At 39.3% G+C, this 21457-nt stretch overlaps 3 protein-coding genes across 24 annotated transcripts; 2 read left to right on the forward strand and 1 right to left on the reverse strand.

Annotated features, from left to right (window-relative positions):
* Positions 1–4462: 4462 nt before the first annotated feature.
* On the forward strand, positions 4463–13642 carry LOC112285817 (uncharacterized). 20 transcript variants are annotated; one of them, XR_016504590.1, is made up of 19 exons: positions 4463–5057; positions 6126–6185; positions 6284–6403; positions 6563–6646; positions 6828–6895; positions 7064–7274; positions 7384–7606; positions 7769–8099; positions 8275–8431; positions 8698–9438; positions 9545–9654; positions 9792–9960; positions 10119–10631; positions 10855–10938; positions 11186–11290; positions 11553–11681; positions 12147–12370; positions 12534–12660; positions 12839–13642. XR_016504590.1 is itself a non-coding variant. In XM_024527027.3 (19 exons), exons 2-19 carry the CDS (start codon positions 6174–6176, stop codon positions 13348–13350), a joined length of 3915 nt encoding a protein of 1304 aa, XP_024382795.1. In that variant the 5' UTR covers positions 4517–5057; positions 5765–6173; the 3' UTR covers positions 13351–13642. The 20 variants fall into 20 exon arrangements, 19 of the variants coding, with proteins under 19 accessions (XP_024382795.1, XP_024382794.1, XP_024382797.1 ...); XM_024527027.3 differs by having other exon boundaries at positions 4517–5057; positions 5765–6185; positions 11553–11676; XM_024527026.3 differs by having other exon boundaries at positions 4517–5057; positions 11553–11676.
* LOC112285820 (putative hexosyltransferase MUCI70) lies at positions 13570–16073 on the reverse strand. 3 transcript variants are annotated; one of them, XM_024527049.3, is made up of 6 exons: positions 15866–16073; positions 15631–15702; positions 15120–15328; positions 14593–15011; positions 14304–14495; positions 13570–14051 (listed from the first exon to the last, which is right to left on the reverse strand). In XM_024527049.3, exons 1-6 carry the CDS (start codon positions 16002–16004, stop codon positions 13880–13882), a joined length of 1203 nt encoding a protein of 400 aa, XP_024382817.1. In that variant the 5' UTR covers positions 16005–16073; the 3' UTR covers positions 13570–13879. The 3 variants fall into 3 exon arrangements, with proteins under 3 accessions (XP_024382817.1, XP_024382816.1, XP_090108822.1); XM_024527048.3 differs by having other exon boundaries at positions 14308–14495; positions 15866–16072; XM_090252696.1 differs by having other exon boundaries at positions 14308–14495; positions 15631–15718; positions 15866–16006.
* A 1400-nt stretch (positions 16074–17473) lies between these two features.
* On the forward strand, positions 17474–20704 carry LOC112286139 (phytoene synthase 2, chloroplastic). The gene is made up of 6 exons (XM_024527766.3): positions 17474–18298; positions 18460–18510; positions 18814–18986; positions 19166–19401; positions 19674–19866; positions 20234–20704. The coding sequence occupies exons 1-6, from the start codon at positions 17830–17832 to the stop codon at positions 20408–20410; spliced, it is 1299 nt and encodes a 432-aa protein (XP_024383534.1). The 5' UTR covers positions 17474–17829; the 3' UTR covers positions 20411–20704.
* Positions 20705–21457: the final 753 nt, after the last annotated feature.

The following is a 21457-nucleotide window of genomic DNA, read 5'->3' on the forward strand; positions in this document are numbered from 1 at the left end:
CGAACGGGAAACACGCCGCTCCTCCCCCACTTCCACGGCCTTGTACGCCCCTTTCGAATGAACACACGGCTTGTTCTACGGTTTAAGGGGGTGAAAAGGATGAAGACCAATCAGATTCTTAACACGTGGTACTTTCATGAGTGAATAGTAACGCGACATGTCAGCCGGGGTTTGTTGTACAGGTCAGAGGCCGCTGGCTCTGTTCACACCGGTTTCGTGTCCCCTTCCTGGAGGTTGCTGGCAGCTTTATTGACTCGAGCTGGTTGGGGATTCCGCTAACTTCAACGAATGGTTGTTTGATTTAGCCCCACAAAACGACTGTTGCTCATACGGATTTTGACTCGTAGTAGAAGAAGAAGAAGAAGAAGAAGAAGAGGGAGAAGAAGACGACAACGGCGACGACGAAGAAAACGAAGAGCATCGTCGCCAGTGGGTATTTCGAACAAACGGCTTCTTGTGATTGGAGTGCGGAAAAATTCAAAGCAGACGTCACTATGTGGACAGTGTACCGCTGCGCATGATACGTATCGTGGCGCCCAACCGATTCCTCAACATTCACAGCGAAATCTCCACGGATTCACTCAACCCCCCCCCCCTTGTGATCACGGATCTTGTGGTTGTTCAGCAATGGACCTTGTGCTTAATTTCGTGCTCCAATTCTAATCGCGTGTTACACTAGAGTTGGTGCATCCACTGCATAAGACGCTAAGCATGTTGTTGCAGTTCTCCACAAGCTTTGTTGTTCATCATTTGAATTTGAAATTACTGGAGGGGTTTTGTAGAAGGAAATTGTGTATTTGTCACGAGGAGCAGAGAAAGTTGGAAATCTTCCTTCATCAACAGTTGTACAGGCTTTCTACAAGTCAAAGTTACAATCACAAATGTGTATAAAACAATCTATTATTTCATATAACAAAAAGTAAATATAAAGAAATGTCTCTGTTATTATTTTTTGTTTACCTTTAATTGTTTTACAATGATTGCATTTGAATATGTGTATGAAATAAAAGAATATCAAGAGACTAATTTTGTCAGCAACTGGGGCATGGAGGCAATGAGGCCAAAGACGGGAGACAAATTGTATTTTATTGTATTTGCATTTGACAAAACCACTCCCAAAACCATCAACTACCAGCTAGCCATGTTGGGATTCATGTGGGTAGTGGTGGCAAAGAGGTTGTCAAGCAGCATGAGAAAAGGTTGTGTAAGATGTTGTCTTTGGTGATGCTAGTCCATAGAGAAGATAGATCATTTATATTAGCAAGGGCTTAGACGTGGAACCAACACTCATAGCTTAGTCGGATGGGGATGATGCGACCTCATTCAAAAAAAGAAAAAATGGAAAAAAGTTTTTGTGAAGAACAACAAAAGAGGTGTCCACAAGGCCATGGCAATGTATAGGTTTACACCTCACACTTGGCCAAGGGAAATAAGTACATGCTCTAAAAGTGTCATTTCAGCCTTAACAAGGCATACTTGTGCAGACACATACACTAGATTTTATCATGGGAATGAAGATGGAAGGGGAGGGGGGTTTGGGATGGGAGACAAAGAACAAGGAAGGAGAACAAGGACAAGTGGGAATGGACGATAAAGTTGAGAATGGACAAAATCAATCATGAAAAAGCAAGGGGCAGGGCTTTAACAACATTGAGATGTGGCTTTATCAACTCTCTTATTTATTTATTTATTTATATATATATATATATATATATATGCACATATACTAAATATACCAATTTTGAACAATAAAAATCAAACCTCAAGCAAAAGAATGGTAGATAAACATGCACACAATTTTTTCTCACTCTTTATATATATATATATATATATATAAGTATTATGATTATCATTATTTACTTTGAAATAAAAAGTAGACAACATTTTCAGATTGATTTTTCAGCACAGAAGAAAAAAATGGAAAAAATGGTTTTTGAAAAATCATGACAAGGAGTGAATCTAACATCCAAACATCAAAGTTACCAACAAGAAGATGGGGACTCACATGAAAAGTGTTGATGCATTCAATTCTCAAATAGATTTTTGAATAATACTGTCCTTCACAATAAATCTCTAACCTTATTGATTGGGGCATTTTGTCTTTTCTCAAATTTCCACTTGTGCAACTATCAAATGCAATATTTTATCTAATCAAACTATTGGAACATGTCTAACTTCTATATCATCCAGCATAGCCATCATATTGCCACTTCATTTTTGTTACCACCATGGTTTATTTGACAATTCTAATTTTGCATGAGGATTTCTGGTTTTTTTTATTAGTGTATTATTGAATTTAGTTGAATTGTTTTGAGTGAAACTTTCATTTTGAGTGAATGCAAAAAAATTGCTCACTGAAGGTTTTTAAGCATTGGAAAGTCAAACAAAATTTTAATATGGAACAAAGATCACATTAAAGAATAAAAGGCATATAGTTTACATCTCTTTACAGTACAATTACTTTAACTAAAAATCATAATATAAACTTCATATCTGTATTCCCAATGCTCATCCATGACTGCATTAAGCTTAGGTTGATCAGAGAGGATAAAACCTAGAATATGTTCTAATATTAAATGATAATGCCAATTACTGAGATTGGTATGAATAATTTTAATTATATTATTATTATTATTATTTATTTACGACCATTATGTCATTGTTAATAAAAGTAATTAAAATGAACATAATCATTAAGATAACTAGTGCTTAAACCGTTTGCTTTGCCATTGTTGAATACGTTTCTAGCAGCCAATCAGTGCCCCTCATTGCAATTTAAAAAAAAAAAACAAAAAAACGGTGCCATGTGAATTGTGTTAGCTAGGTGCGGGTTGGATTCATTTGCGCCCCTGCGGCCACTAGCCCAACCCGTTCCATCTTGTGATCCAAGTGATGGGATAATTTGGCAATAATTAGGCTTTACCACCCTACTGCTTCAACCAATGGAATTTTTTGACACTCTAGCCAAACGTAGGTTGGTCAATTTTTTAGGAATATAGATGATAAAAATGTTGGTCAATTTATTCTTTTTAGAAATAAAAATTAAATAATAAATATCTATATTAATTTTGTATTAATAAAATTTTAAAACATTGATAAAGTATTGTTGCATGTAGTCCAAAATACATGTTTTTTTCTTCATCATATGTAATACTAGTTGTTGATTAGTCAAATATTTTTTGGTATAGATTTGATGATTTTATTTTCCTATTTATGTACTAATTTTGAATATGTATGTATTTTATAGTTTTTGAATATTATTTTTTAGTCATTAAGTTGAATTTGAACTGAATTTTTCATAGTACTTGAAACAATATTTAAAGTTGGTATGGAGTTGGAAATGGTGTAATTCTATAGACATTAGCTAATATGTTCTAACTCAATTAATTTGGATGTTTTTATGTAATCTAATAGTATTCATTTTTAAAATTAATACATAAGAATATATGGATAAATTGTTTTTTTTTAATATTAAAAAGTTGTTAATATTTTAGAAGCTAGTCAAGAATAACAAAAATAATAAAGTTATATATGCTTCTATTCTACAATCCTCAAAATTACAATGTAAGGATTATAAAGACATTGATTCTTTTGGTACTTTTGTTTTTATATTTAATATAGATTTTTATTCATGTATACGTATGTTATTTATAAAAAATACCATAGTAAAAAAAAAAGAAACATAAGATGCATTATTTCTATATCAATAAGTGACTTGTAGCATTTGTTCTTTAAATTAGTTCAAAAACATTATTTTCTTATATCTTAGAATAGCTAAGGTAAATTTATTTAAATAAATTTTCAATAATTTTTATAAATACAAAATCTCAATAATGGAGGAGCAAAAACACACTTTTTTAGTCTTCCGTTAGCAAAGAGAGGGGTACAAAAACACTTTCGTAGTCTTCTTTTGGCAAAGGAAAGAGAGAAGTGCAAGAATTGATGTCTTTTGTATTATGATGTACATCTTGTTTGGTGCATGCTTAGGATACTTTTTAGAAAATCTTTGAGGAAGTTAGCAACTTTAGTGATTAGAATGGTAGAACCTTAATTGTGTGTATATTGGTTTAGATTGAAGTAAAAAATCTTTGTATTTATTTATTTGTTTGTGTGTATGTGTATATGTGCTTTTATGTTTGTTTTCTTAACAAAGTATTTCAATAATTTAATACTTGTCATGTAATATTTCTGGTCTTAAAAAAAATTCTACATAACATTCTTATTAATTAGTATACATAAATGCAAAATTTAGATTGTTGTTAATCTTGCCAATACTTTTTTTATACATTGATTATTATTTAATTTTCTTTTAGTGTTTTTGTACTTTGTGATAGCCATTTTAATTCTTTATTTTGTTGTACAAATGCCATTGTTTTTCTCTCTATTCTTAGTTGTATATGTGCTTCTTTGTAAATTTGTCTAGATTTGTGTTTTACATAATAATCTATATTTACATATAATTTTTAATATTAATTATAACTTGATGATATTTCAAAATCAAATTGCTTCTAATGTGGATCAAATTATTCTGTAACAATACATTTGATACATTAACTTTCGTTTTAATCTTATTATCATCAAATTTTTATTTATTATGCTACAAATAAGAACTAATGTAGCCACACACTGAATAATTTGATCCACACCAGAAACTAAGTTTATATTATGTTTGTTATGTTTGCAAACTTAACTTTATTGTATAATATTATGGCCGGTCGATACTCTTACAAAATTCTCACTAATCGTGTTCTGTTTGATCGCGGTAATACAAGCGAACAGCATCACCATTGTATTCCGATCGATTCAATTTAGGGTTTCCCACGTTGTTTGCGAAATGTGGGATCATGTACGTTTTCCTTGAAGACTGTCTCGAGAGATTGGAAATTGGACTTTGATAACAAATCTGACGCAGCGCTCAGTTTGCGTCACTTCTAATTGCAAATTTCTTGATGGATTGGTTACGCACACATTTTATTAAAGCGATATACAACGTCTCCAGAAGGCAAAGATTTCCAATGATCTTTGAATTGTCTTCTCATGTATGAAGAATCTTCCTGGTAATCTCAAGCAATTTTTTTTGACATGGCCGAGTCTGTCAGTTTGATATGTATAGTCGAGATTGTACCGTTGTTATATTCACATCTTGTTGCATGAGATGGATTAATTTAGTAGTCACTTAGTAGAAGTTCTCAGCAAGCATTTGATAGAGTTTTGTTTAAGAGCGCTCTTTTGTGTGTATTTGTGTGTGTCGAATTGTACCTTCGACATTTGTAGCGGGACGTGATGATAAATTGTTGCTGTAGGGCATTGTTTATTGGTTTAGAGTAAGTTTTGGTAGCTGATTTAGGTAGCTTTTCATCAATTTGAGGGAGAAGGTATGGCTCAGGGTTGGGAAGGGTCAATTTGGTTGAATTGCTCGTTCTGGGTGGATTTCTGTCAATGGTGAATCGTCTGTAGGATGAGTAGAGTAATGTGTGCAGTGCACACGAGGATCGGTTTTTCTTAAAGCATACTCTTAAACTAATTGTTTCTTACAGTGTTTGCCGATAACAGCTCGAGGATTTTAGCTTTGCCGATTAGAATTAACTGGTTACTCTTTTTCATGGCGCCACAACCTAGTCCTAAGCCTATTCGTGTCTCTAAACTTATTTCACAGAACACTTGAAGTGCTTCTTTAATCAAACACGTGCGGATCGGTAGTAGCTATCGATTTCGGACGATGACGTATATGACTAACTGAAAATCCGTTGGTTCCTTGCATCAGAGACGTTGCCGAGCATATTCGTTACACCCTTTCTAGGCCACACTCAGGAGTTGATGAACTTGAAAGCAACCCTTATCTCTTAAGCATCTTTTGTTAGAACTAAGTCAACTAAGACAATGACACCGATGAGATTAATGATATTGATGTGACAATGACACCCCAATTCGCCTTTGAAATTTAGACAAAGCGCGTCTGTTAAGATTATTTTGGTTGGTAATGATTCTAGTCAGCCTTACAACAGTAGGAGGTCTCGCGAGTGACAGCGACAGCGGCTCCTGAAATGTTAGATGGAATGTAATGAATTGTCTTCGGTTGAGCTCTGTGAGCCTTTTGAGTATGTGCTTAAGGTTTGGATCCTCAGGTTTTGCAGATCATTTGCAAGTATTTATAAGTTCTCAATCCAAACGCTATGTCTGAACAGGTATGTAGTTGCCATCAATCTGTTTTTTTAACCTGCTTTTGTGGAAGGCTCTGGACTTTCGAGGGAACATATTTTGACGTGCTTCCGACGAATTGCAGGAAAATTCGGCTCCGAAGTCTGGAACTTTTCAAGTTTCAGAGGGTGAACACAAGTCTTTGCAAGGCATCGAATCTTGGTCATTTGACGTCTTTCAAGTCGAGGATGATCAGCTACCTATGGTATTCACTACCTTGACTGTATGCATGAATCTGTTGTTAGGTTTATTACTCAGTGTACATGTATGGAGACTGGTCTATTCTGATTGAAACAAGGAGATTCAGAACTACGATACTTCAGTTTATGTAATAGCCATGTGCTCATGAATAATTGGGTTGCAGTTGGTGGAAAAGATCTTTCGAAGCCTCAACATCTTTAATAACTTTCCAATAGATATGCACAAATTTCGAGCGTTCGTCCGTGCAGTGAGTACTTTTTGTACTCTTTCCTATATTTGTTGTTGTGTAATTGTTCATGCTAAGACTAATTGGCAGTAGCGACTTCAAGTTGCACAGATCTGTGCTAATGAATATAAAGAACGGATGATAACGTGAAAAAAGAAAAAAGAAAAAGAAATAGAAAAATCCATTTCTGAATATTTTGCAGATGGTAGCACGCTATCAGCCAAATCCATATCATTGCTTCCGGCATGCTTGCGATGTGCTTCATGCTGTGTAAGTTGGAATTCAACATGAAATATTTGCTTAATTCAGAGAATTCTTTACCACCAAGATCTCGTGTATTGTACTAATCCTAAGCTGTTGTTGCCCTCCAGTACACATATGACATTGTGCAAACCTTGTTAGCCAATATACCCACAATTTTGCTTACAACGTGTGTAGATACTTGATACTTACTCTCGCGGAGGGTGCTCAAAGGCTGAATCAGATGGAAATATTTGCTGTGGCCCTGGCAGCTGTGTGTCATGACGTTGATCATCCTGGGCTTACTAATGCATTTTTGGTTGCTGCTAGTGATCCTATCTCACTCAGATATAATGACAAGGCTGTCTTGGAAAGTCATCATGCTGCCACTGCGTTCCTTACGATGCGGGTAACTACTCTCAGCTTTGAAGCACTTGCTATTCCGGAACAACTCATGGAAAACTTACACTGCTAAGCCCGTATGCCACGATGTTCTGACGAGTTTGCACTTATTGTAGGGGCATGACAATGTGAATATCATGTTCTCACTGGATGAACCTCACCAAAGGCATTTGAGGAGACTTGTTCTATCCTGTATTCTTGCAACAGATATGGGTGTGCATGCTGAGATTATCAGTTCTTTCACAGGACGGTTGAATGATCGTCGGCCCTTTGAACTTTCTGCGCCATACACTCCTCCTGGACCGATGCCCTCAAAGGCTCCTGAACCAAGTGATACAGGTATAGTATAGTTACAAAATCAAGATTTTTAAGGTTCTATTGCTGTATTTTAATACGACGTCTTAGCATGTGACAAATTAGTACAACGAAAACCTGTGCTATCTGCATAAACGTCATATATAAGTTCATATGATTGAATGTAGAAAGTAAGTGCGTATGCAGGGGACACAAAAACATTAAGGGCTGATGAGGCGTCTATGAGTTCAAGTGCTGCACCTCCGAATGATGGCAACACCAATCAACCGCCACCAGAACTCAAATCCCCAAATCCGAAATATCTGCTACCACCTCTTACCAGCAGCTCTGACGTTATGTTGTACATGCAAATGATAATCAAGTGTGCAGATCTTAGCAATGTCGTCAAACCGTTCTTTTTATCCAAACGGTGGTCAGCACTTCTTCTGTTGGAATGGTTTAGACAAGGAGACATAGAGAGAGAACTAGGCATGCGTGTCTCCAAGTTTATGGAAAGGAGTGAGCCTACAACTCTCATGTACGTTCCCATCCCCTTGTGTTCACTTATTTCAAGAGCTTACAATATTACTTGGTTTACTACAGTGTATGTTATTAGAGTAATTGGAAAATGTCATGAAACTTGAGTTCGTTTGCATGGCGGAGGACAGTATAACAAATCTAGCTCCTCACCTAGATCGTTGTTTATACTGCAGGGATATGACTATTGGGTGCATTGACTTTGTTGCTAAGCCCATGTTTGAAGCTACTGCAGTTCTTCTTCCACATCTCCATGATGAAGCTCTTGCTAACCTCACATTGAATCGAAGCCTTTGGAGCAGTTTTAGCATGGGCGGCCGACGAGGCTCTGAGGCAATACATCTACTTCATATCCTTTACTAGTTTCTACAAAATCTGGATATATTATTTGAAAATATAGAGTTGAAGAGTCTTGTTTGTCATGACCTTTAGATTGGTCATCTTGTCACGAGTCTTATTTGACACTTCATACTGTTGCGTCTGTCTGCTATATTGGCACGATACGTACTTTTAAGACACTTACTAACGTCAAAGTATGCTCTGGGTGAATCTGTGGTATCATACATCAATTGTGAGTGATTATCGAATTGGAAATGCAGGTAGCTAGGAATATTCTCGGGCCGTTTCTGCCCCCGCCAATTACTATTGATGGGATAGCGGAGAAGTTTGGCGAAGCTGCTGTGAAAATGGATATCTCATCAAGCTCTCTGCATTATGATATGTACTTGCCAGGTGTTGAGAAGGAATCTCTTCCCATGGCTCCATTGCAACTACTCCCAACATTGTCTCCAGAGGAACCTACTCCCTTGATCAATGAATTACGTATGGATGAGCATCATCCTTCACTTCTAGCGCTTGATTCTAGCGGCGATAAAAGTCAATCAATCAACAAAGGTCCACTCAGACAGGACCGTGAATCTTCAATCTTAGGTGGAGCAGCCCCTTTGAGTTTATTGCGTGTCAACAGAAATGCTTCACTTGATGCCAGCTCAGGCGATGGTAATAACTTAGCTCTCAGAAGTTTTGTGGCACTGAGGAGGAATACAGTAGATGAAAGGAATAGAAAACCGAGCTCCATTTCTCTTCCACCTCCTGGATATAAAGGAACAGAAATGATGACAGATCCCTCAAAAAATGTCGCTCTAGATATTCAGTCTCTGGCCTTTATTCAAGATTCTGCTTGGGATAATCGCAAATTTTGGGACAGCATAAGACGACATCCAAACGGAAAACAACTCCATGCATTCTTGGAATCAAGGTTATGGATTTCCATCAATATAATTGCTACATTTGTGGCAATGTTTGCAAACGATTTTACGAAAGCAATTCTGCCAAAAGCAGTAAGAAACTTATATAACTCATTGCTAAATTCCTTGATTGTTCATCAATTTTTTGTTGTTAAATCCAATTTGTTGAATGATCTTTCTATTGATACATGAACTGCAGGCAGATGCTTATGAGACTCACATCTTGAGTATATGCTTATTCATTTTCTTTCTTGAGATTATAATGCTCTCAATTCTTTCACAGGGCTACTTCCTTGGTTTTTTCTTTTGGTATGTAAGACTGTTTTTTTAACATCTGCAGTGGCATTTTTTTAATTCAAATGTATTTCCAATCGAGTATTCGATTTTGAGTTTACGGACTTAGCACACCCTTCTAGTACTCACTATTGCATTGCTTTCACTTTCAGGCTTGATTTGATTGGAAGCGTTTCACTTCTGACAGTTATTACAAACGTTTACACTCAAAATCTTGTGATTGCAAGGACTGGAAGAGCTGTCAAAGCAATGAATCGATTGAGCAAGTCCATGCAAGCTACGCCTTTGTCTAGCATGTTCCCAATTACTTATATCCTAAAGGTGATCACTAGACTTTACGTACCAAAATCTTTTAGTCTAATACCATGGTCTTCTATTTAATGCTGTTAATAATATTGTTTTGATGTTTCCCCTTTTCATGCTTGATTATGTCAATTCAGTGTATTCATATCTGATTATGTGGATCTTTATGGTCTCAGGTCTTTCATTACAAAAACGTTGTAGTAGATGACGACGAGGATGAATATTTTCATGTAGTGTCTTCAACGAAACCAAGTCAAGTTTGGACTGAGCTTTCGGAGCTAACAGCTCAAAAGCTTATAATTGGTCTGTTGGTTATGATGATCGTGAGTCCTTTATTTCGAGACAACCACCGGGACTTGGGACCTAAAATGTCCCTCAACACTCTTGATGAATTCCATGGTTGTACTGCTCATTTCAATGAGACCATAGACAGAATTCAGACTTTCAATATGCTACATGGCTACAATCTTCTATATATGGGTATCAACGGGATGTGTTGTGGAGTTTCTTGTGCACTTGATAGCGCAACCAATTTTATGCAGATTGTTCCATCTAAGGGTGCAGACGGTAAGAAAGAGGCACAATTGGAATATCGTACTGTGGAACTCAAATCTGTGCTAAGTGACAGCAATCGAACTGAGGCCTTGTATTCCATCCGCAGTGAATTGCGAACCAAGCATGCCCTAAATGTTAGTTTCATATACATGACTTTTCAATTACAGTCAGGAGCATCACTCTTTAGTCACGATATGAGTTCATGATTGGCCTTGCAAATCTAGTAATTTAGAATCAAGTTCAGTACTTCATTGTGTTTCTGAAATCTATTTTTTGAGAATTGTTCTAGAGTTTTGAACACTACATAAACGTGCTCATGGTTGGGTTTCATCTATGCTGGGTTAGTGTTGAAAACAGATGGCAATGACGGTACTCTGGTTGATTATTCTTGGTGCTTGGTCCTTCGTCTTGAGTAATGATTCCAATCGATTGCTGATTCAGGTACAGTACTTAATCTCTTTGTTTGGTCCTCAAAACCTGAAACATAGTTGCATCTGTTATCTGGACTAAGTTTTGGACTTATTGTAGCCCCAACACAATAGCCTATCTTACTTTCTTTATTGTACGCTTTGCGTAATTCCTACATCTTAAATGTCTTAAAGTCAACTTGTTTCATATGCATATTAACACTGTTAGCTCGTACAGATGTTGGTTTAAGAGTGTACAGCCTTGTATTTTGTGATGACAGCCAATTGAACGCATGGTAGAAATTGTGAAGGAGCTTTCGGATGATCCTGTCTCTTTTGCTGCAAGAGCCAATGTGAAGCAACCAGCAATAAGTAGTGTTGGACAGGTTCGACTGTATTTCTCAGAATGTTCTCATGCTCCATACTTTGATATTGAGATTTTGTTACAACAACAATGGAATCAATCCGTTCTCAGTACAGAAGTATGGGTTAGTTACAATTAAAGAATTGTTATCTTGACTATTGAATTAAATGACATATATTGGAGTGTCGATCGTTTTTCTGAGCTGATAATGCTAATCTGTCATCTGCTATGTGGTGTTCAACTCTGGTTTTCCTTAAATAAGTTGTCAAACATATTTGTGGTAGGTGATGGAAACGCGAGTGGTAGAAGCTGCTCTTGTAAAGATTGCAAGCCTGTCAAAGGTGGCACTTGGGGATGCTGGCATGGATATTTTATCTGTTAATCTGAAAGGAGGCAGTGAATTCAATCGTAAGGTTTACATTACTATGACCTTGGTCCTAATGGAATCTCTAGACTTGATACCTTGTATACTATGAATCTGACAAAGAACTTTTTTAGTTAACTCTTTCAATCATGGTATTGTATTTGATGACTGTTCTTTCTAATGCATCCATTCCACATTGTACGTTGACGTAGATGTCAGGTAGTTGTTTGATCTCTACATGTGGATTTGATATACAAATTATTTGTAGGATGGGGATTCCTAAAAGTTTGAAGGATACCCTCGTCCAATCTCTAGTTGTTCCTAATATTTATTGCTACTCCTACTATCGAATCAGATTGATGGCGAGTTCTGGTTTCTAGAGCATGAGACTTTTTTCTTTTGCTTTTTTCATAAAATACGAGTTCTTCATCTCGTAGTTCTCTTCAGTTCTTGTAATTTTAGTATGAAAATGAGTTTTACAAGTTCTAAATTTGTTTGTGTGCCTGTGTCACAGCTATGATTCCTGGGAAAAAAATTCGCGCATGCTTTGGCTTTTGCGACATCCGAAACTTCACAGATGCCACTGAATGTCTTCAAGAAGACGTGATGATGTTTGTCAACAAAATTGCTGATGTGGTTCATAACAAGGTAGTCTTCCATTCAGGTTTTCCAAACAAGAACATTGGAGATGCATTTCTACTTGTTTGGAAGAAAAGTGCGGCTGATAATATTCAAAAGGTAACATTCTTCCTCGAACTCATCTTTGAACTTCTGAAGTTCTTTAGATGACTTGTCATTTTCGCAAGAACGGACTTCGTTTGATTTTGTTTATGGTGGTCCAATCTTAACAAATTCTCATGATTTTATGCTGGCGAACTGTTTGTAATGTTGCATCTTACAGACACGCGGCACTAATTCATTTGCTGATCGTGCGCTTCAATCTTTTTTGGATATTATCCAATGTATAGAGACATCTCAAACTTTAGCTGAATATGCGATGCATCCAGCAATTCAGAAGCGAATGCCTGGTGAGTTACATCCTCAGAGCATGTTATAATGTTGCTTTGGTGAAGCTTATATGCAGCCATGCATGGCTATAGCTGTTTAGTCAAAGAATTCAACCGCACTTCGTTTTCATGTCATATATATATATATATATATATATATATATTCACAAAATATTAACGACGTGATTTTATTGAGCAGGATATAAAATACACATGGGATTCGGCCTTCATGTTGGATGGGCTATTGAAGGTGCAATTGGCTCAGCTCACAAGGTTGATCCTACGTACTTGTCACCACATGTAAATGTCTCCTCGCGACTGGAAGCAGCAACAAAACAATATGGTGTGATGATGTTAATCTCGGAGACCGTAGTTGCAGAATTAACCAAAAGCAGTTTGCGCCACTGTTGCCGCAAGTTAGACCGCATAACTGTGAAAGGAAGTGCTGCACCTATCATTATCTATACGTTCGACTTGCCATTATTTCAACAGGACCTTAAAGGAAACCCAGCTGATTATCGAGCTCTGTTTGAGAACGCGGTTGATAATTATATTGAGGGAAATTGGTCATCCGCTTTGGAGAAGCTTGAGGAGTGCTTGCAACTATGGCCAACTGATAAACCCGGCCATGTTCTTCTCAATTTTATGGCCTCACACAACTACAGGATACCTGCAAGTTGGAAAGGTTACCGAGAACTTACTGAGAAATAGTGAATATAAGTTTTTTTAGGCTTGTACACTAAGAGCAGTTATAGAGAAGCATCACTAATATGCCTTATTAACAATAGAGGTTACGATTCAGTTATTATTGATGCAAATCGTATGCTTTATAGCTTGATGACCACCTGCTAGTATGGGCAAGTGAGGTGAAAGAAAAACTTTGCTTCCTTTTCACCTTGTGTGCTCTCTCTTAGAAGCGACAAATTTAAGTTGCAGAGACAACAGTTCAATTTAAGTTGCAGAGACAACAGTTCAATCATCCGACTACGGATAATTGCCACAAGTCTGGTCTGAGAAGAATCTTTTTTTGGTTGACATCATGGGTAAGACATGGATGGCATCTTCCCTTCACCTTTATAGAGGTGATTTGAAATCCCTTATGCAAGCAGGTTACGTGCCGAATTTGTCTGCACTGCCTTCGTTCTTAGCAAGTTTCTGTAGGTCGTCCATTCGTTTGACCCATTCCAATTTGGACGAGTGTTCTCGCACATGTTTGTGCAGTGCAACAAGTGTGTTGTACTCACAATTGGGGAACATGAAGAAGGGAAACTTGTAACGCAGCCTGTGAAGTACATAACCGAAGCTTAGTTGGTCCCTCGGAGTAAATCTGTTCACTTCGTTGAACCAGAGACACGAAAAAAGGTTTGTCATGGGTGTGTGCTCCCGCACGATTAATCCTCCCTCTGGAACGTCTGCAGCAGTTAAGGAACGAATCAAGCGCATGTTGTAAAGCACAACTCCTCATCTTCGTTTCAATTTCACAGATACTTCCTCTCAAGGAGTTTCAAGCTGCCATTAATCGAATGCCGGTTCGGAAGACATCGCAGGATAGCACACCTTGATAAAGAATATTCACTCTCAAAAAGTCGCTCTTGGGCACCAAGAAGATTTTTCAAAAATCATTGAAGGGAAATCTGTGGAACAGGATTCAGCGTGAAGTTTACCTACCACTCTGCAGTGGGAGTTTAGCTTCGGACCACGGTTGCAGGCCCTCTTTACGGTAAACCTCCATATGTTGGTCAATTAGAGGACGAGCATATCGCTTTCGTCTCTTGCATGCATCCGCTTCTTCATACACACTTCGATGATACTTATGTTGCGCAATTGCAAACGACTGATTCTCTCTCCACAAATACCTGCTTCCTTACAGTTCAAAATCTAATTCAAACCGCAGATTATTTTCACTACTCAACAGCGTGGATGTATGAAAGACAAAGGTTGAAGGATTTCTACCTCTCAAGAATCAAGAGGGGGTCGGCTACAAGCTCCAATTTCCCATCAATCCAAATACTATACCGCGTTTTGGGAAACAACCGATGAAGCAGAAGCTTCGGCACCTTGCCATTTCGTCTTGCCTCATCATAAGGCAAGCTCTTCATTTCAATTACTCGCCACATTCCAACCCAGTTTCCTTCATTTTCATCTCGTACCAGAAATTTTCCCTCTTCGAAGGTCTTGACAGAAACATGGTCTGCCAACATTATGAAGCAAAATATCTTATGAGCCAGCCGGCTCACATTTGAGGGCTGATGCGGTTGGTCATAGTTATCAAAGATGCCGGTGGCTACTAGAAACCTGCAGTGGCTCACATACCCTTGATCTTTTCTAGCGATTAACTCTGGTCCATCAACTTGAGCGAATCCACAGTGTATCTGCACAAGGAGGGCATTTAGTCCAGTGTCTTGGATAATTTGTTGAAGAGTATTTTATATATTTTTCAGATGTTGCAGTTTTAGATGAGGCTGGTTGGGTTTAAGTACATTCTTCTTAGGCTCGAGATCAAAACTTTCTTCTCTTTGTCGCAAGGTTTGATTTCCCCCAAAGAGAAGATTCATCGGCAGCTCCTTGCCACCATTCGCAAAACTTCCTTCCACAACATAACTCAACTCCAAATCGACCGACGAGGCATTCCTCTTCCAGTCTGGGAACTTTACGGACCATGGGCTGTCCACAAGTGCAATGGGACAACCTGTGAAAGACACAAATTAGACTTCTCATTGATGAGCTCAGAATACCATTTGCACACAAGCTGTGCATCTTCCCTCCCCCCTAAAAACAACTTAAGGCCAAGAAACACTGCGTTCGATTTAGCTATCCATGTCTGAAAAACCATCTCACGGAACAAGTATTCCTGTATCTCTGGTCAAGTATGACCATTCGATATATTTTACTTAATTCAATGCATTGCCAAATGGCTACACTCTTTCCTCACTTTCAAAAAAAATAATTGCTTTTCAAGAAGTGACTATCACCAAGTAGTTGCAATCTTACGGTGTGCAGGACCAGGGAAGAGCCCAATCGCTGCAAGAAACATATAAATCTTACGCCTCTTCTTGCATTTCCCTACATCAAAACAGCACTGAATCTGAAGTAAACCAAGCCTACCACACCGAAAAGGAGTAAGCGAATAAGTGATATCCCTTCCAGCATCACTCACCAAAGGCACTGCACGCAACAATTTTTGAGACAATCTTCAAAGCCACAAACCAATGTAAGAGCAACAAACCTGGAAAGGGGGTCCTGGACTCGCACGACCAGAAGAAGAACACCGTCAAGGAGAAGAGAACACTGAACCATACGATGATCATCCCTGCAAGAAACAGCCATCGCGCCTTTCTCCGCCTCATACAGTGCATGAGCTCCATGGTTGCCGACTACAAGCTCTCAATCTACGCAAGATCGTATCCATGGACTGTAGCTTCCGGCGCATGGACGGTTCGGTTTAGTGGAGCATGGTGCTCGCTTCCTTGCTCGCTTGTTCGTTCGTCCGTCCTATTTGTCGTCGTTGGATCCGTCTCTCTTTTTGTCGTTCGCTCAGTCATTCGTTTGGTCGTTCGTCCAGGCTTTCGTTTGGTCAATTATTCGGTCGTTCGTTCGTTGTCCTCTGCTTATTCTTCCAGGAACTGAATTCGGGCTAGTTGTGAGGTGTTACTGTGGTTTTGGACTGTAATAGTATAATGGATTCATTGGTGTTAAGTGCACTTCGCATTCAGTATTCATCATGTCAATGAATTTAGAAATACGGATCAATACATGTAATAAAAGATAAAAATATAATCTTTAATATTTGTATAAATGTATACAATACATACATTACATATGACTATTCTTTATGTAATGGCCATACGTACATTACATATAGTAAACCATTCTTTTTGTAATGGCCGGATTAAATATGTTAATATTTACATGTGAGTTCAATTCAATATTTGCACAATGTCAATTTAATTGAGTTGGAAAGCATCCTAGAAAATACATACATATATATATATATATATATATATATCAAACAAATTAATAATTTAAAATCATACACATACAAAATTTCACTATAATATTTGTATCACAAACCAATTGAAGACCTCCAACACAACACCAATAGATAAACATGGTTTTTTTTTACGTTCAATTCTTTTTTGGCTCAAGTTACATGCACACCCCAAATTGCTATACACACACCTATTATGTCTGTCAGCACATTCAAGGCCTATAAATGGCTGCCCTGCTTATCTCCTACAAATGGATTTGGAGATGACTTCCTTCCTCTCTTCCTTGTCCCAGCACAAGTCCTAGATGTCCTCCCCCTCCTCTTTATCCATTGCCAATCAAATTAACAAACTAGCCAATCAAAGGCCTCTATTTTCTTGGATGTCTATAGTAATTTGGGGTGTACGTGTAACAACTTGAAATGTGCATGTAGCCTCAGCCTTCTTTCTTTTAATTTTCAATTTTTTTCAAGGAGAACACCTCCGCAATAAGAAACAAAAAAGGATCAAACGCCACCATCCCACGTGGACAATAAGCCAATGCCACCTAAGCAGGTCCCAGGGACGGGAATCCCCCTCCACTCATGGGTTCCGTCGGAACCCGGCCCGTTCCCCCAGAATCCAGCCCGCGGGATCGCCGGCTCGACTGGGTCCGATTTGTCCCACATCCACGTCCATATGAGCGACGCCGAAATCAAGCGATGCTCGACACCGATCGGGGATACGGATCCCCCTGACCCAGGAAGAACCCACGTCGGTAATTGGAGCGGCGTTGAAGATTCGGACACCAGGATGTTTCCACCGGATGACTCTGCATCGCCCTCATTCCTTCAATCGCATTGTACTGGTGGACTTCATCTTTATAGCGGCTTTTGTGCCTCGGTTTGTACCGGTTTGGCTGGACAATTTTGTTTTGCGTGGGAGACTCGCAGTGGATGAATAAACCAATCGTGATTGCTGCACCTCGTTAGCAGACAGAGAGACTATTTTGTCGTGTCCTTTCCTGGTTTGGGGTGGAATCGGAAGGAGCTCGTAAGAGTCTGTGAGGAGTTACGGGGTTTGAGTTCGATCGGGATGTGTCGAAGGCTGAATTTGGAGATGTTTCTTGGTGGTGGTGGTGGTGGTGGACGTAGTTGAGGTTGGACTGAGCGAGGAGTTGTTTGGTTTTTTTTGTAGTTTTTGGGAGAAGTTGGGTTCAAGCGCAATGCAGGCTGTGGGATTTGGAGCTGCGATCAGCATTGAGAAGCTTTCGTGGGGAGAGAGTGTTCTAGGTGGAGATGCGGAGATTCGCAGCCCTGGAGATTGCAACGACTCACTAGTGAAGTTGCGTTGTGGTCGGAACGCGAGAGTGGTTGCTTGCGCTACCAGCTACAGCGTTCCCCCGGCAGCGTTGACGGAGGCGAGCGTTTTGACAAGAGAGCGTTATGGCTTCCGCGCTCAGTCCAGCGTTACCACAGAGCCGTCGGAGAGGAGTTTCATGTCCGCTGAGCAGAAGGTGTTCGAGGTGGTGCAAAAGCAGGCTGCCATGGTCAACGAGGAGCGGCGACGAAGCGTAATGTCCTTGCAAGATGTGCGGTCTCACTTTATGGCTGGTAGCGCTGTGAATGTGTTGGACGAGGCTTATGTTCGCTGCGGCGAGGTTTGTGCTGAGTACTCGAAGACCTTCTATCTGGGTAAGACCACCTTCCTCTCTCTTGACGTCTTACATTCTTGCTTTCGGCCTCGCCATTTTCAAGATTATCACCGGCAATTCACCTTCTTCACTTGGTTTTCATCCAAGAGTGCAACCAGGATATTGCAACTAAGCTGTGGTATTGTTCGATATTGATGACAGGAACGAAGCTTATGACTCCGGAAAGGCAACGTGCCATTTGGGCTATATATGGTAAGATGTTCTAATTGTGTTTTTATCTTTCTGTTTCCAAGTAGAGTTGGCTAGCCGTAGATCTTCGTAGGTTCTTTCAAGTTAATGGATCATCATCGTGTTGGTGTAATCGCTGCAAGCGTTCAACAATTCTACTCAAAATCCCTACTGTGATAGTGGTTTCGGAAAAAGAACTGAATATATCTAGAAGAACATCCTAGGCTTCTGACGTGTTTATTAACTGCAGAACTTTGTCTGAGACTAAAACCATGTGGGGATAAAAACGCTGTAATGGTGGGTTAAATCTCGACTTGCCGGGTGCAGTATGGTGCAGGAGGACGGACGAACTTGTAGATGGGCCTAATGCATCTCGCATCACCCCCACTGCTCTTGACCGGTGGGAAGATCGGTTCGAGGATATTTTTAGGGGACAGCCATATGACATGCTGGATGCTGCACTTGCTGATACAGTCACCAAATTTCCTGTCGATATTCAGGTACGCAGCGCGGCTCACCAATTTTGTAACTCTTCAAAAGTTCAAATACTCGTGTCGCAAATCTGGAATGAACTCCCGTTCGCTTGAGACTAACAAATCTTTATGAAAAGGGTGATGATGCCCAGCAATCTGGATGGATCCCAGCAGCCTATTCACAATTGTGTGCTTTTATAATGCAGCCCTTCCGAGATATGATTGATGGGATGAGGATGGATATGGTGAAATCGAGATATGCCAATTTTGACGAACTCTACCTGTACTGTTACAATGTAGCCGGCACCGTGGGTCTCATGAGCGTACCTGTTATGGGCATTGCGCCTGAGTCAAAAGCCACCACTGAAAGTGTCTACAACAACGCTTTGGCGTTAGGAATCGCAAACCAGCTTACAAATATCCTGCGGGATGTCGGAGAAGAGTAAGAATTCTAAAATTTTGTTTGATGGTGCTCTTTAATTATTTTGTTGTATGTTCAATTGTTCGGATCTGTTGAAACGATGCGGCCGTTATAGGATGAGAGGAGAAGCATCAAGTGAGTTATGGGGAGGACGCTGACCATTATTTTTCTTTGGTTGGTCTAGTTTGAACTTTATCAAGTAGGATGGTCAAAATACTTAGTTGTTTGTGCTTTCCAGCTTATCGATGTACATATGCAGCAAGAAGATTTCATTGAGTCACTTTTATTTGCAGTGCACGGCGTGGCAGAATCTACCTCCCACAAGATGAACTGGCGCGTTTCGGTATATCGGATGCAGACATTTTTGCTGGAAAGGTTTCTGATAAATGGAGGGCCTTCATGAAAGACCAGATTAAGAGGGCTAGAGTGTTCTTCGTGGAGGCTGAGAAAGGTGTACGTGAGCTGGACAAAGACAGTCGCTGGCCGGTAAGTTAAAATCCCTACTGAAATCATGTAAATCCCAGGAATGATTACACTTTAGGTAAGAGCCGTCTTGCCCGAGTTCATGCTTTTTCGTTGCTCTCATTACTTGTGCTATGCATAAGTCATGCAGTCTAAGTCTTCCTCCCTAGCGTGTATTTCTGTTAAAGAGGATTTGCACGTATAGGTCCATGTAAATTATGATTTTTGCGCTCAATTCAGCTCAGTTTGCACACCCACTTCAGAATCTAAACTAGAAGTCTGGAAGTCAATCTTTCGCTGACTGTCGCTGGTATCAACTTACTTTCTCTCCAGCTCCAACTTTCTGCTTTACACGCTCTTAAGCTGATTCTCCAATGTTTGGTGCAAACAGGTATGGTCCGCCCTGATTTTGTACCAGAAAATATTGGATGCTATCGAAGCAAACGATTATGATAATTTCACAAGAAGAGCTTATGTGGCCAAATGGCAGAAGCTTGTCTCTCTTCCGGTTGCGTATGGCCGAGCGTTGGTTCCACCTCCAGATGCACTAGCCAGGTTATCACGTTGACTATGAAATGCTGATGTACTCCAAGTGGCAATGAATGTCGAAGTCCACGAAGATCCGGTGTACTCTCGCGTGGAATCCTTCATGTTCTGTACTCCTATTACTACTCTGGGTCAAAACTCAGACCTAGGAGGCAGCCCCAGAAGCTGTAGATCCAGTCGTGAAGTTACCAAGCCTACCAAGCCTTCTTTAAACTTTGTGGGTAGGCGGTGAACCAATCAAGTGGACTGGACATCAATGAAATTGTACATAACCATCTAAACATAAATATAAATCATTCACTCCTGTTTAGCTCCACTTCGTGAACTACGATGTCTGGTTGATAGATCAATAGTTAGACATGTTAGTGTGCAATGAATGAATGGCACCGATGGTGAGAATTTCTCACTACCGGTACAGCATCGGCACAACCTGCTGGAATGCTAGTGGTGAAGCTCCGACAGGTGATGCTAAAAATCACTATCAAGCACCTCAGACGTGGTTGTATTCATACAATTCTCTTGTGGTGATTGTTACTCAAGTGTAAAGCTTTTGTAGAAGAGTATATCTGTTAGTTTTAATATGAGCAAACACCGTTTGTGTCGGTTGCTTACACTCATTTGTGGGCGGCTTTTCAAGTATAAACTATGCTTGGCTCCTGGCAACTTCCTACTTTAGCCCTACTTCTCCATGGAGGCATGTTGGCAGGGATATCACTGTAAATATTGGGATTAATAAGAGTTTTTACCTAAGACTTGTTGTTTCAAGCGGCAGATTACGAAGTACTTCTATCACTAGTTATTTGTTTCTTTCATACTGCAAAAACATGTTTGTTCTTAGAGTATGTAAAATATGGAAGTTGAGAGTGTGAAGGTTAGTTTCTGGTGTTTAATTGTATCCTCATTGATGTTCTGTTTTTTAATTCAAGGTAGAACAACCTTTTATTAATAGCAGTCCTGAAAGGGCTCTCCATAAATTTGGACAGCGTAACTGAGAGTAACAGTATCAACACTCTTCAATATAGCTTTTAAAAAAGTAAGTATAATAATAACACTAATAGCGAAAATAAAA

This window comes from Physcomitrium patens, chromosome 8 (genome assembly GCF_059467195.1).
Source record: "Physcomitrium patens ecotype Gransden chromosome 8, ASM5946719v1, whole genome shotgun sequence".
In the NCBI taxonomy this organism is placed as follows: Eukaryota; Viridiplantae; Streptophyta; class Bryopsida; order Funariales; family Funariaceae; genus Physcomitrium; species Physcomitrium patens.